The sequence below is a fragment of the Prionailurus bengalensis genome, chromosome B1, assembly GCF_016509475.1.
Source record: "Prionailurus bengalensis isolate Pbe53 chromosome B1, Fcat_Pben_1.1_paternal_pri, whole genome shotgun sequence".
Classification (NCBI taxonomy): Eukaryota; Metazoa; Chordata; class Mammalia; order Carnivora; family Felidae; genus Prionailurus; species Prionailurus bengalensis.
Window position 1 is genome coordinate 117544667 of NC_057344.1, and position 14177 is coordinate 117558843.

General features: G+C 35.5%; 1 protein-coding gene across 1 annotated transcript in view; it reads right to left on the reverse strand.

Moving 5' to 3' along the window:
- GSTCD (glutathione S-transferase C-terminal domain containing) overlaps positions 1-14177 on the reverse strand; it is a 133935-nt gene that overhangs the window by 110974 nt on the left and 8784 nt on the right. Inside the window, exons 2-4 of the mRNA XM_043571203.1 lie at positions 12468-12905; positions 11166-11621; positions 2400-2651 (exon numbers count right to left, since the gene is read on the reverse strand). Coding sequence (XP_043427138.1) covers positions 2400-2651; positions 11166-11621; positions 12468-12884 — 1125 coding nt within the window. The 5' untranslated portion in view covers positions 12885-12905. The remainder of the gene's footprint in view (positions 1-2399; positions 2652-11165; positions 11622-12467; positions 12906-14177) is intronic.

Consider the following 14177-nt stretch of genomic DNA (forward strand, 5'->3'; position numbering starts at 1 on the left):
CCTTCCTTTCCTGACTCATGTACAAGGGTCAAACCTGCATCCCAGACTGAAGGCTCTCCCAGCCTCCTCTGTCTCCTTCCCCACTTTACCTCACAGATTTCCCTCAGTAGATCTCTTCCACATTTAACCCCATCTTGGAGTCTGCTCAGGGGACCTGAACTAACACATTCTCTGTAAATTAAAAAGTCAGGATTCCTTTATATTTTTTATGTTATTATAAGACAGCTTATTTTTACAATTGCTTGTTAACTTTTCCTGAATTTAAATTTGTTCTTCATTTCTCACTGTTTAAATATTTTTAAGATGTATAAAATACAAATGTTTTTCCTAATGTCATTTTATTGCTAGAAAAGCATAGGTAGAAAAATCTGAATCACCAATTTTTCATTTAAGACTCTGTGTAACTATGAATTACAAGCAGATTTTTGGGGGCGCCTGGGTGGCTCAGTCGATTGAGCTTCTGACTTCAGCTCAGGTCATGATCTCACAGTCTGTGAGTTGGAGCCTCTGGTTTGCTCTATGCTGACGGCTCAGAGCCTGCAGACTGCTTTGGATTCTGTGTCTCCCTCTTTCTCTGCACCTTCCCTGCTCACACCCTGTCTCTCTCTCTCTCAAAAAAAATAAATAAAAAATAAAAAATAAAAAACAAATAAAAGCAGACTTTTGGTTTGTTGAAACTTTAAAAATTTGTATTTTATTTGCTTAATTTTATTGAAATTTTTTTTAATGTTTATTTATTTTTGAGAGAGAGAGGAAGAGTGCAAGCGGGGGAGGGGCAGAGAGAGAGGGAGACAGAGGGTGTGAATTGGGCTCCACGCTGACAGCAGTGAGCCTGATATGGGGCTCAAACTCACGAGCTGGAGATCATGACCTGAGCTGAAGTCAGACACTTAATCGACTGAGTCACCCAGGTGCCCTAAATATTAGTATTTTAATACAAAGCAAGTTACTCTCCTGCTGATCATTTAAAGAAACTCAGGAGGTGAACCTGAGATCCCGACATGGTACTGCCATCTGATCAAGACCACATCACACTTTGGACATGCCTTGATATCTTCTAAAATCAACTAAATAATCTTATTTCATTGTTTCATCATGAAGCTAACAAAACTGAGAAGGTAAGGGGCTGGGGTCACTAATACAATCCTGTTCTTTTCTAATTGAGCAAACTCTATTAATGATAGAATTCAAATGCTTCCTAACCCAAGTGGGGAAATATGACTATTTTTCCAGTACAACTCAGATGAACATCTCAAATTACTTCCTGATTTTTCCTCTATTCAAATAAATCTTCAAATAGCTGAAGTCAAAGGCAAAACATTTTTGTAAATTGTTTAGAATGACAGAGAAAAGAAAGTCTATTGGGGAGAACTTGTACAATTAATATTATTAGAAACAAATTTTGCTTCAAAGAGAGAAATATAGATCATATGTGTTATTCTATAAAAAGGCTTTAAAACAGGGGTGCCTGGGTGGCTCAGTCAGTTGAGCACCTGGCTATTGATTTCAGCTCAGGCCGTGATCTCACAGTCTGTGAGATGGGGCCACGTGTTGGGCTTTGTGCTGACAGTGCAGAGCCTGCCAGGGATTCTCTTTCTCACTCTCTCCCTCTCTCCTGCCCCTCCCCTACTTGTGCTCACTCACTCTCTCTCAAAATACATAAATAAACATTTAAAAAGTTATTAAAGTAAAAAGTAAAAACAAAATGCAAAGAACTAAAAAATGTAGGCAAAAACCTTAGAAAGTAAATTGATATATTCATTTTCATATTCTTTAACTTCAAACTACCATGTCAAAATTTAAAAACTGAGGCCAAATCCTTGCAACAGAAAAACACCAGGTTAAAACAATACATTTGACCAGATGTGATATGACCTTGGTCAATGTCTTGAATATAAAAAAAACAAGTTTCGAGAAAAATACTTTTTTTATTAAAAAATATTTTTTAATGTTTATTTATTTTTGAGAAGAGACAGAGTGCAAGAGGAGGAAGGGCAGAGAGAGAGGGAGACGCAGACTCCAGGCTCTAAGCTGTCAGCAGAGCCTGAAATGGGGCTCGAACTCACAGACCAGACTGCGAGATCATGACCTGAGCCGGAGTCGGACACTCAACCGACTGAGCCACCCAGGCACCCTGAGAAAAATATTTTTAAAAAATATATATTCTGACTTACTTGGCTCCAAAGACACATACTATTAAAAATCTTCAATTTACTATACCCCACTTACATGCAAAAGACATGGAAATATTAACTGGTCAAGGGTGATGTAAAACAACTACAAATAAAATTTAAAACAAAAGTAATGTCAATAAATGATTATAATCTGGGGTAGAATGCTCAACAACATTATCACATGGAATTTTTCAAAGAAAATGTTAATGAAAACATTTTAAGTACCATTAACTTGGTCATAGTGGGTCTTGGTCCTCCTAAAAATGAAGCATCATTTTGCTCCTCCACACCTGGGACCTCACTTAAGTTTGCATCTTGTTCCTTCAAGGTGGTCAGCAACTCTGGTAAGTGGAGAAATTGGATCCCACACTGAGAAGCTGCTGTTTTTACTCTGGGCACTTCCTGAATCCTTTGGTACCAAGCAGCCAGCAGTGGAAATTCTATCAGCTTTTCAGAAAGTTTCTTGCAGATAATTGCCTAGGCAGACAAAGAACAAAACACACTATTCTATATTTTTTGTGTTTAACAGCCATATTGAGGTAACTTTACATACCATAAAATTCGCACATTTTAAGCATACAGCTCAAACAATGAGTTTTAGTAAATTTATACAGTTGGGCAACTATCACCACAATCCAGGATTAGAGCGCTTATATCACACCAGAAATTTCCATTATGACCACCTGTAGTCAATCTCTGCTTCCCCAGTTAGTTGTAAGCGACCACTGATCTCCTTTCCATGTCTATAATTTGCCTTTTCTAGTATTTCATATAAGTAGAACCAGAAAACGTGTCTTTTTTCACTTAGCATTAATTTTTTGAGGTTCATGTATGTAGTTGCATTTACTAGTAGTTTGTTTCTTCTTATTATAAGTAGTAGTCATTGTGTGGAATAATATATTTTGTTCATCCATTTACCAGTTCATAGACATTGCATTGTTTCCAGTTTTTGGTAATTATAAATAATGTTGCTATACAAACTCATGCACCAGTGTTTGTATGGGAATGTTTTTCATTTCTTAGGAGTAGATACTAGGAGCCACGTTGCTAGGTTATATGGAAACTATGCTTAAGTTTCCACGAAACTGCCTAACACTTCTCCCTGATGGCTGTGCCATTTTATATCCTCACTAGCAATGCACGGAGGTCCTAATTTCTCCAAATCTTGCCAATGATTGGTATTGTCAGTCTCTTTTATTTTCACTATTCTAGTGGATGTGCGGCAGTATCTCATTGTGATTTTAATTTGCATTTCCCTATGATTTGATGATGTTGAGCACCATGTGCTTGTTTGCCATTCAAATATCTCTGGTGAAAGTATGAGAGTCATGTAATTGGCAGTTATATATATGGCAAAGAAGTTACAGAGATGGCAAACAAGTACATGAAAAAACGTACATCATTTATACCATTAAAGAATTGCAAATTAAAACAAGGAGACACCACTGCACACCTATTAGAATGGGGAAGAGGCAAAACCCTGACAAAAGCAAATGATGGCAAGGATGGGGAGCAACAGGAACTCTCATTTGCTGCTGGTGGGAATGCAAAATGGAACAGCCACTAAGAAAGGCAATTTGGTGACTCCTTGCAAAGCTGAACAACTCACCATATGATCCAGCAATTGCACTCCAAATAAGTTAAAGACTTATGTCCATGTAAAAACCTGCACTTGGATGTTTATAGCCAAAACTTGGAAGCAATCAAGATGTTCTTCAGTAGGTGATTAGATACACAATCTGTGGTACATCCAAACAATAGAATATTATTCAGCACTAAAAAGAAATGAACTCATCAAGCCATGAAAAGACACAGATGAACACTAAGAGCATATTACTAAGTGAAAGAAGCCAACCTGTATACCATATAATTCGAAGTATGTGACATTCTGGAAAAGGTAAAACTATGAAGACAGTAAAAGAATCAGTGGTGGTCAGGGGTTAGGACAGAGGATGAATAGGTGGAATACAGATTTTTAGGGCAGTAAAACTATTCTGTGTGATACAATAATGACAGATGCATGTCATACATTTGTCGAAACCCACAGAATGTACAACCGAAAGAGTGAACCCTATTATAAACTATGGATTGGGTTATAGTAATGTTTTAATGTAGGTTCATCAGTTTTAATAAATGTACCACTCTGGTGCAGGATTTTGATAGTAGAGGAGACTGTGTGTATGGGGACAGAGAATATTGGGAACTTTCTGTACTTTCTGCTTTATTTTACTGTGAACCTGGAACTACCCTAAGAAAGAAAGTCTATTTTTTTAAAGATATATTTAAAATCAAAACATACTATTTAGATAAGATATAAGACTGACAAAGGACTAATGTCTTACAAAGAATAAGAGGCCCAAAAGGTATTTGTGAATTACTTGAATACTACTACTACTACTAATAATAATAATAAACATTATATACAGACAAACTAAGAATATATTCACATACTGACTATACTATAAGTAAAAAAAAAAGTAATGGAAAAGACCAATACATAGCAGAAAAAGGACAAAAAATGTGAATGGATTATTCCAAGAGAATCAATAAAAATAACATGACAACATTTGAAATGTCTATAAATGCTACAATTGAAAATCATCTTGTAAAATTTTGTACCTTGTATTCCAGTTTCTATCATCTTTCATTGGTAGTATATTTTTATGCCCCTCTAAAAACTTTTCCTTAATCAACTTCCTTCAAACTTAGAAACCCCTTCCCCTATAATTCACCGGCAAGAACACATTCCACTGTCCCAGACCATCATCATATTTCATAAGTTCTCAACACCCTGAATATAGAGAGTAAAAGGACACTGCTTAGTCAAAAACCTGAGATACTTAATATATACTTACTTATGAAAATTAGTTTAAGTGGTCAATGGAGGAAGGATTAAAATGTGTTGAAGTGTTGACTTCTTCAAAGTTTATTATGTAATACTTTTAAATGATTATAACTTGATGTCTATATAGAGTTTATAATCACTGGTGTATTTTGAGGAATCTCAGTGGAAATTATGCACTCACTGGATAAGTGTGGAGATGAGAGAAATGGAGAGGCTGTACTCTTATTTTAATGGTGATTTAAAGTTTGGTTTTTTTGTTGTTGTTGTTTTTAAGCGAAGCCTTCTTCCCTAAATGTATGAACTGTAACACAGACTCAAGACAATATTACTTTATAATAATGTAAGAAGCACTGTCAGGACTATATTCTCTACAAAAGACTTGATGGAGTAAGGAGGAAATTTCACTAAAGTAAAATAGTAAAAAGATAAAAGTTACAATTATAAATATATAGAAGTAAAAAGATAACTAGCATCATTTACAGCGCAATTTTTATCACACAACACTTAAAGTAAGGCTTTTATTTAAATTAGAAAATGTGAAATCATTCCTCCTGATTTAAATTATCTTTTTGTTTTCTTTTGGCCAGATGCTTTCTCCCTACCATCACAACCAAACTTCAATTTCTTTAAAAAATAGAATGTTCTTGCTTCTTTTTGAGGCACTGAATGTTGTTTCCATAGAAACAGTAATAATATCACAGATTATGACTGGTGACTATGAACAAATAGATAAATAAAAAGGTCAAATCAAGAAAACCTTGACACATATATCTAGCAATAATCAGTACCAAAGCCGAAGCCAGAAAGGACAGAAAAGTAATAAAAAATTCACATGCATATACATTTCAGTCTATTTTAACTGGACTTTAAATAAGCACAAGTAATTGATTATAAGGGCAGGGCTTATGTCTAAGTCTTTTTGTATATAACAAGGACTTAAAACACTGCCTTGCAAATAATAGTCACTCTGTTGAGTGAATAAATGATCAAGAAACTACATATTAGCTTCAAAGAATAATTTCCTAAATTAGTGTTTTTCAAACAGCTGTTTATGACCCTTGAGTAACTTGCAACATCAGCACAGTTTTAAAAATGACATATAAATGGATAAAGAAATTGTGGTTTATATACACAATGGAGTACTACGTGGCAATGAGAAAGAATGAAATATGGCCCTTTGTAGCAACATGGATGGAACTGGAGAGTGTGATGCTAAGTGAAATAAGCCATACAGAGAAAGACAGATACCATATGTTTTCACTCTTATGTGGATCCTGAGAAACTTAACAGAAACCCATGGGGGAGGGGAAAGAAAAAAAAAGAGGTTAGAGTGGAAGAGAGCCAAAGCATAAGAGACTCTTAAAAACTGAGAACAAACTGAGGGTTGATGGGGGGTGGGAGGGAGGGAGGGTGGGTGATGGGTATTGAGGAGGGCACCTTTTGGGATGAGCACTGGGTGTTGTATGGAAACCAATTTGACAATAAATTTCATATATTGAAAAAAATAAAAAAAATAAAACTTAAAAAAAATGACATACAATAGAAAATATCAGAGTAAGCAGTGTGTAGTAAGATGGGTTACTTTATATAATACTTAGAAGTATATTTAATGTATAGAAGATATATATTTATATAAGTATGTTTTCCCACCTTGTAAAATGCATTTTTTACTGTGAATTAAAGCAAAAAAAAGTTTGAAATATACTTTCTAAATGTCACTCTGGGAGCCAGTTTATAATTCTCATCAAAATTCTTAATTGCCTGGAAATAGCTTATGTGCTAAGGGAACTGAGCTTAAGTCATGATAAATTAATCACATAAGAAATGTTCTCATTTCTTCACCTTTCCTTTCCTCTCCTTGGTAATGATTTATTGTTATTTGTTAGATGCATACGGCATCTTTCCTTCTGTTTGAAAATAAGTTGTGACTAAGTAACAATAATTCATGTTTAAAAGAAATTGAGAAGTTTTACTCTGCATGACAAGTTATCCCATTTAATCAACATGCCAGGCTGCCCTGCTAATATCCAGACAGCTCAGGAGGTACTGAAGCACATTCATTACACTCAAGAAGATATATTTAAGGAAGTGGCTAGTGAAAAATGTGTGAGATGAAAATTATATTTGTTCCTAAGAAATTATTTAAAAAGTTACCTGCCTGATAAGATCAAAACCATTATAAATATCATAATTACTTAAAGACAAGAAAATAAGATCATTTATTCTTAAACTCATAAATAAAAAACTACTGCTACCAAGAGCACAAAATGAAACGCTAATGGCTTTGTAGTTAATTATAATAAAGGAGAGCAAAACTTGTCTGGAGAGAAGCAAGATGTTACATCTATCTAAAGTATCTCCTCCACTGCATCACTTTCCAATCACCTATTATATAAAATGTTTTGTATTTTATATCATTCTTTAGCCATGTTTACTCTTTTGAAAATAAATGTTTAGGTGAGCAATGTAACCAGTAAATGATCTGTCTAAATGGAAATATAATCCCAATTCTGTCTTTTTTACTTATAGATTAGAACTGGTGGGTTATTAAAACTGAAAACTCTTGGGGTGCCTGGGTGGCTCACTTGGTTAAGTGTCCAACTTTGGCTCAGGTCATAACCTCACAGCTCGTGAGTTCGAGCCCTGTGTCAAGCTCTCTGCTGTCAGCACAGAGCCTGCTTCAGATCCTTTGTCTCCCTCTCTCTCTGCCCTTCCCTCCCTCTCTCTCTTTCAAAATCAAATAAACATTAAAAAAAAAAAAAACCAAAAACCTGAAAACTCTTAAGGACCTAATGCATGGGAGAGGATATAGAATATACACATTAACCACTAAATAAGCAGCCTCCATGTTGTTTGCAATATGCTGGCTGATAGTAAGATTCCCACTTTATTCCTAATTTTATGTCAATGGGGATGGTGAAAGAGACATTTAGTATAGGTACTTTTGCTTAAAAATCAATTTCTACAATAATTTTACGTTAGCAATACGTGTCATACTTTTTAAAAACTCAATTCAAAGCATTAGAAGTTAACATGTAAAAGGTTAAATCGTGTTCAAATTACGAAAATATTTTATGAAATGGCAAATTTTGTCTTAAAGGAGAATATGTTTTTTGAGAGAGACAGAGGGAGAGAGTGAGTGCAAGTGAATGAGGGGCAGAAAGAGAAAGAGAATCTAAGACAGGGCAGAGGAAGAAAGAGAGAGAGAGAAAAGGGGCTCACCCGAAGTGGGGCTCGTGTTTTACCCAAAGCGGGGCTCATGCTCACCCCATGCAGGACACAAGATTACTGGATGTGGGACTTGAACTCACAAACCATTAGATTGTGAACTGAGCTGAAGTCATATGCTTAACAAATGAGCCACCCAGGTGCCCAGGAGTAGAATAATCTTGTAGATAGTCCTATCAAAGTATACTTGCTTACCAGTAGCAACTTAAAAATAACTATATAATTTTCTATTATCAGGGAACAGCAGGATTTTGCCCCAGTGTTGCTATTCATTGCTATTCCTCCCATATGGTTGCTATCCTAACTACTAGAAGATGCTGGAAAATGACTTAAAGAAGGGAAATCATAAGAGGTGTGCATTTTAATTTATTTCTTTCAAGATGAATTCCTAAACTTTCTGGACAGGGCTTTATCAGGCACCTTCCATGACGAAGCACTGGGCTATTGGGTTAGCTTTGCAAACTAATATGCACTGAGAAGGAAAAGCTTGGAGCAGGATGGCCACTCTATTTACTACTGTTTGCATCTTTGACTTTATACTGTTCAATAGAACAGTGTATTTTCCCAAGCTCTTCTAATTTTGACCTCTGGTATTCCAAAACTTGAGTTAGCAAAATTGGCTTCTCTTTTATATTGTTGGCCTTATTCCTTTGGCTAAATATCCCTGCTCTAGGTTCGGCTCTATGTTTCTGATTCAAGCCTAGTAACTTAACTTTCATTCCTGACCATGAACTTGATTGTGATTTTTGTCATTTGAAATGCCACTCCATCACCTCAATGTTTGGTAATGCAAGCATAAATGTTCTGCATCATAGTCACTACCTGAACTGCTTCATAACCAAGATGACTTAAGGGAGCAAAATAAACATAAACAGAAATAATATCAAGGCTTTGGAAAAGAAAGATTAAACCCTAAAAGAAACCGCAGATCCAAGAAAAATACAAAGGAAAATATTGTGAGAATTAGTTTACATGTAAATGCCAAAAGAGAAAAATGGAATCATAGAATATGGGTAATAAAAAAAGGCTGAATATACAAGTTTTCCCCTATTTTAAACTAAGAACAGAATTCTTCAGTAGTATTAGGTAAACTTACTCAGTAGTAGTTAATAGATGTCCTGCCTGAATGGAGAGGGCGGAAAAAAAAATCCCTCTCAATTAAAAATACTTCAGCATCAATTGATCCTAATTAGGTAAATAGCATGTAAATTAAACTAAAATCAAACACAAACTAGCTGAAACTAGATGTTTGGACAATGCTCTAAAATCAGCTTCATACAGGTAAATCCAACTTTATATTTGTTTTGTTGAGTTTGAAAGCAGGTACTCATCTTCTCTATCACTTTGTTTTATTTTCTTTGTACCATTATTATTTTATTTATATATGTATGTATATATATGTGTGTGTATATGTATATATACATATATATGTGTGTGTATATATACACACACACATATATATGTATGTGTATGTGTGTGTGTATATATATGTATATATATATATATATATATATATATATATATATATATATAATTTGTTTACTTGTTCATTTCCATCTTCCCCTAGTAGAATATTAACTCCATGAGGTCCGGGACTTTATCTGTTTTGTTCACCACTCTATCTCCAGTGCTTATAACAGTGCCTGATATATACAGTAGGCTTTCAATAAGTTTCTCAAATGAATAAATGAATGATGTGGCATTTTGATTCCATTCTTACAAAATTAAAAACAAAGTTATCTGAGAGGACCAAGAAGCCACAAGTACCAACAGTATTTCATCATATGTATCAAATGACTGGTCTAATGACTGGCATTGTTAATAAAGGGGAGGGTCAGGAGCAAGAGAATTTAGAAATCTAAATTAGAAATCTAGAAATCTAGTCTAATGACTAGAAAAAAAAAAGTTGATGTTTTCTCCCCACTGAGCTCTGTGGATAGTATGCACACATATGACATTTAAAATGTTAATCAACATCTAAAGTTACTTTGGTTTCTAATCTTACCTTTAAGAAAATGCCAATTAATACCACCTAACTTACTGGTGGAGCACTGACCTCCAAATAGATTTTCATTAGAAATCTTTTCTCAAAAAAAAAAAAAAAAAAAAAAGAAATCTTTTCTCATTTGTCAGTAGAGATACCTGAAGTCTTGATGATACATGAGAACGAAATCTGATATCTGATTCTTTTTAGGGGGAAGGGTGAAACACTTCCAAGCAAGAAAAATGCAGCTCTTGAAAGCCAAGTGGAAAGCTGAGGAGAGCTATAGCTTCCCATGTTCACTCTAATATTATTTTCACCTTGTTCTTTTTTCCTCCACAAAGAGAAAAATACACACACACACACACACACACACACACACACATTCATACTAGGAAAGAAAATTTTCCATTTATATTCTCCCACAACACTGAATAGCTACCTTCCATAATCTTATAAGGAACAGAGAAGCACAGACATAATGATAAAATATTTTTGACTTAATAATACCCAACATAATGTAATTAGTATCTTAAGTGGCTATTTAATTCTAAAATATAGCTGGCAAGATTTTTTAGTGTTTTAATACTGGAACTTCTAATATTTGAAGGGAATCACAGGAGCAATTTGAAATTAATCATAATAACGACTGCTAAATTTTAGCAACTCAAAATTAAAAGTCCTAATAATTACGAACACTTAATGAGAGCTCACCATGTGCCCAACACTGCTCACAGTTCACACAAATTGTCACTTATTCCTCATACTGATCCTACTAGATAGGTAGTATTATCTCTATTTCACAGATAAGAAGATGCAGACAGATATTAATTACTCACCCAGGAGCATGATAGTAAGAAATGGAATAGGAATGCAAGCCTAGGCAATTTCACAGACTGAAACTTACAGTAACATATACAGTCTCGATAACCCTTACCAAAAAATGATGGATACAGGGCAAGAGCACGATATCTGCCAGAGTGAAGTACAGGCCTTCTGCAAACACATGCTCCAGAGGCGGAAGGTCAGACACTTTTGCTTTTCTGATGTGAGAAGGCTCCCTGTTGGTAGTAGCTGGTTCTTCGTACACTGCGAGCTTTGAGAATGCCACTTGCAGTTCCAGGCTCTTGGATGAAGAGTCCAACTCTTCAGACGTTTCTTGTCTAAGGACCTTGCTCTTAGCATGGGCAGGCCCAACCCCAGCAGCCTTCTGTTGCTTCAGCTTCTGGCGACGGAGTTTGTCATCATTATGCACTCTAACAGGCTCACTGAGCTTTCTCTCCAGCTGCAGTATTTCTGCAGGGATAGTTGGGTGCTGGTCAGAAGACTCTTTGAGAAAATTCTCAATAGCTAAAGGGATGGTGAGTTCGCATAGCCTGGTCCACTGACTAACCTGCAAGACAAAACAAAACAAGAGATTAAAGGATTCTTTACTGTCAACATAGCTTGAAGAAAACTTTCTGTTGGGAAATAAGACTGGTTTTGACAATTTAAGCCTTGAGCTAAACCATCCCTGGGCTAGGCTTTTATGCTAGTACAGTGCTTCAAAAGTGACAACACTAAACAATGGTCATGCATTCCTATACCTAGGAATACATGCTCACCTCGAGCATCCTCTTACTGAATAAATCCTTCCTTCTCAAAGCCTTCAAAGTCCATCCATCCCTAAAAAGCACAATTTTCAAAGCAGTGGTACTAGAGCTCCTGTTCATGTGTAAAGTTTCATTTAAAAATTCTCAATATAAAAAAAAAAAAAAGAGAGAGGTTAGAGTGGGAGAGAGCTGAAGCATAAGAGACTCTTCAAAACTGAAAACAAACTGAGGGCTGATGGGGGGTGGGAGGGAGAAGAGGGCATCTTTTGGGATGAGCACTGGATGTTGTACAGAAACCAATTTGACAATAAATTTCATATATTTAAAAAAATAAATAAATAATAAATAAACATTAAAAAATAAAACAAAAAATAAAAATTCTCAATGTAATTAAAACAAAAGATTTTTTTTAAAAATCATTCTCTAGAAATAATGTCTCCAAACCTCACAAATTAAATCTTAAATTCTTATTTCTCAACATTGCACTGAAATATTGGCATACATGAAGGGCTACTTTACTTCCTTGCTTACTATAGGTTTTATTAAATAAACGCAATTTTAGCCTCCTACAGAAAGTTAAAATAAATGCTCGACTGAATGTGTTATCGTTTTATGGCTTTAAATAACAGAAAGGGCATTATACTTACTTCAGCACAGGCTTTCAAGCAAGTCTTCTTAAAACCCAGAAGTTCCAAAATTTCCTTCTTTGAGGGGTCAGCTTCATATGATTTCTGGATTATGTGTCTCAGGACAACAGCAAGTCCTGCTCTACAGAAATTGTCTGGTTTTTCTACTACTGCAGGTAAACAGCAATTCTGGACTATTGCTGGAAGTTCTTGCTTTGAAATAATCTGTATTTCAACATCCTGGGGCACTACATTTTTTAGTGAAATATCTGTGCTTTCTTTTGTGAGGACTAAGCCAACTTTGAAGATTTTGCAGTCACAGTATGATAACAAAAATAAAGTTACAGATGTATGAAGAGGAAAGATGCATCCTTCCATTTGGTGAGAAAAGTCCAAGTACAGATATTCTTCTGTAAGACTTTTCTTAATGCCTTTCATTTTCCTCTTTCATTGGGTCACCTGAAGCATAAATAAAAGTGGTTAATAGACCTTAGAATATAGTAATTTAGAAGCTGAAATAACAGACGAATATTTTAAAACTTTTTCTAGAAATCAGCAAGGATTTGTGATAGGTACGATTCTACAAGAATTTGTTCCTGGACTGAATAAATCGCTTCCAAAAGAAAGATTTCCACCCGTGCAATTAACTAGTCTTAGAGGTGATTTTACACCCCTCTAAAATAAGCATACCCCAGGTGCTCTGCAGTAGAACCCTCCCAATCAAGTACTTTGGGGTCTCACTACAGGTAAGAACAAGAAATGAATAGAATAGGAAATAAGAAGTAACCAAGAATACTGGGAGCTGTCTGGAGAAGCTTTGGCCATGCTGGGCCTCCAAATAGCTGCTGTTTTATGACTCTACCATATAATAATTGGAGAGGGGGGATAGATATTCATTCCCTCATGAGAAATAAATTCTCCTAAAGTAAGTGAGTTTTGACTATGATGAGCGTGCTGAATCACAACAGAAAAAGATTTGAAGTTTCCCCATAACTCAGATGTTGACAACCAAGATATCTCAAAGTTAACATGTCCAAAATCATTCACCCCCACACCCTAAACCTGCTCCTCATGTATCCTCCCCGTCTCAGTTAATGGAGCACCATCCTTCTAGTGGTTCAGCCAAACACCTGAAATCATTCTTAATTACTCTTTTCTTTAACACCTCCATAACCAATCCATTAAAAACTTACTTTGGTTCCTCAACATATATCTCAAATCTGTTTATTTCCACACCATCTTCATTGTTTCCACTGTGATCCAAGCCACAATCACCTCTCTTCTGTATTACAGCAACTATCTTCTAACCTTGCTTTCCATCCCACCTCCCCCTCTGTTCTATTCTCAACATAGTATCCAAAGTGATCCTGTTAAAAATGGAGTAAGATCATGTCACTACTCAACTCAAACACTCCATAGCTTCCCATCCTATTCAGAAAAAAGGCAAAGCTCCTTACAATGGCCTACAAAGATCTCCTTGATCTGATCACTCAATGCCCCAGCCAGAGTGGCTTGTTATTCCTTTAAAACCCTAGATACACTCCCACCTTTCCAGTGGGTTCCAGTGCCTGGAATACTCCCTCATCTCCTTCAAGTATTTACTTAAATGTCAACTTCTTATTGAGATGATCTCTGGCTGCTGTATTTAAATTGAAAACCCCAACCCCCATCCTCCCTGAAAAAAACCTTTCTGTGCTTTTCTCCACACTTAGCACTGTGGTAGTATACTAT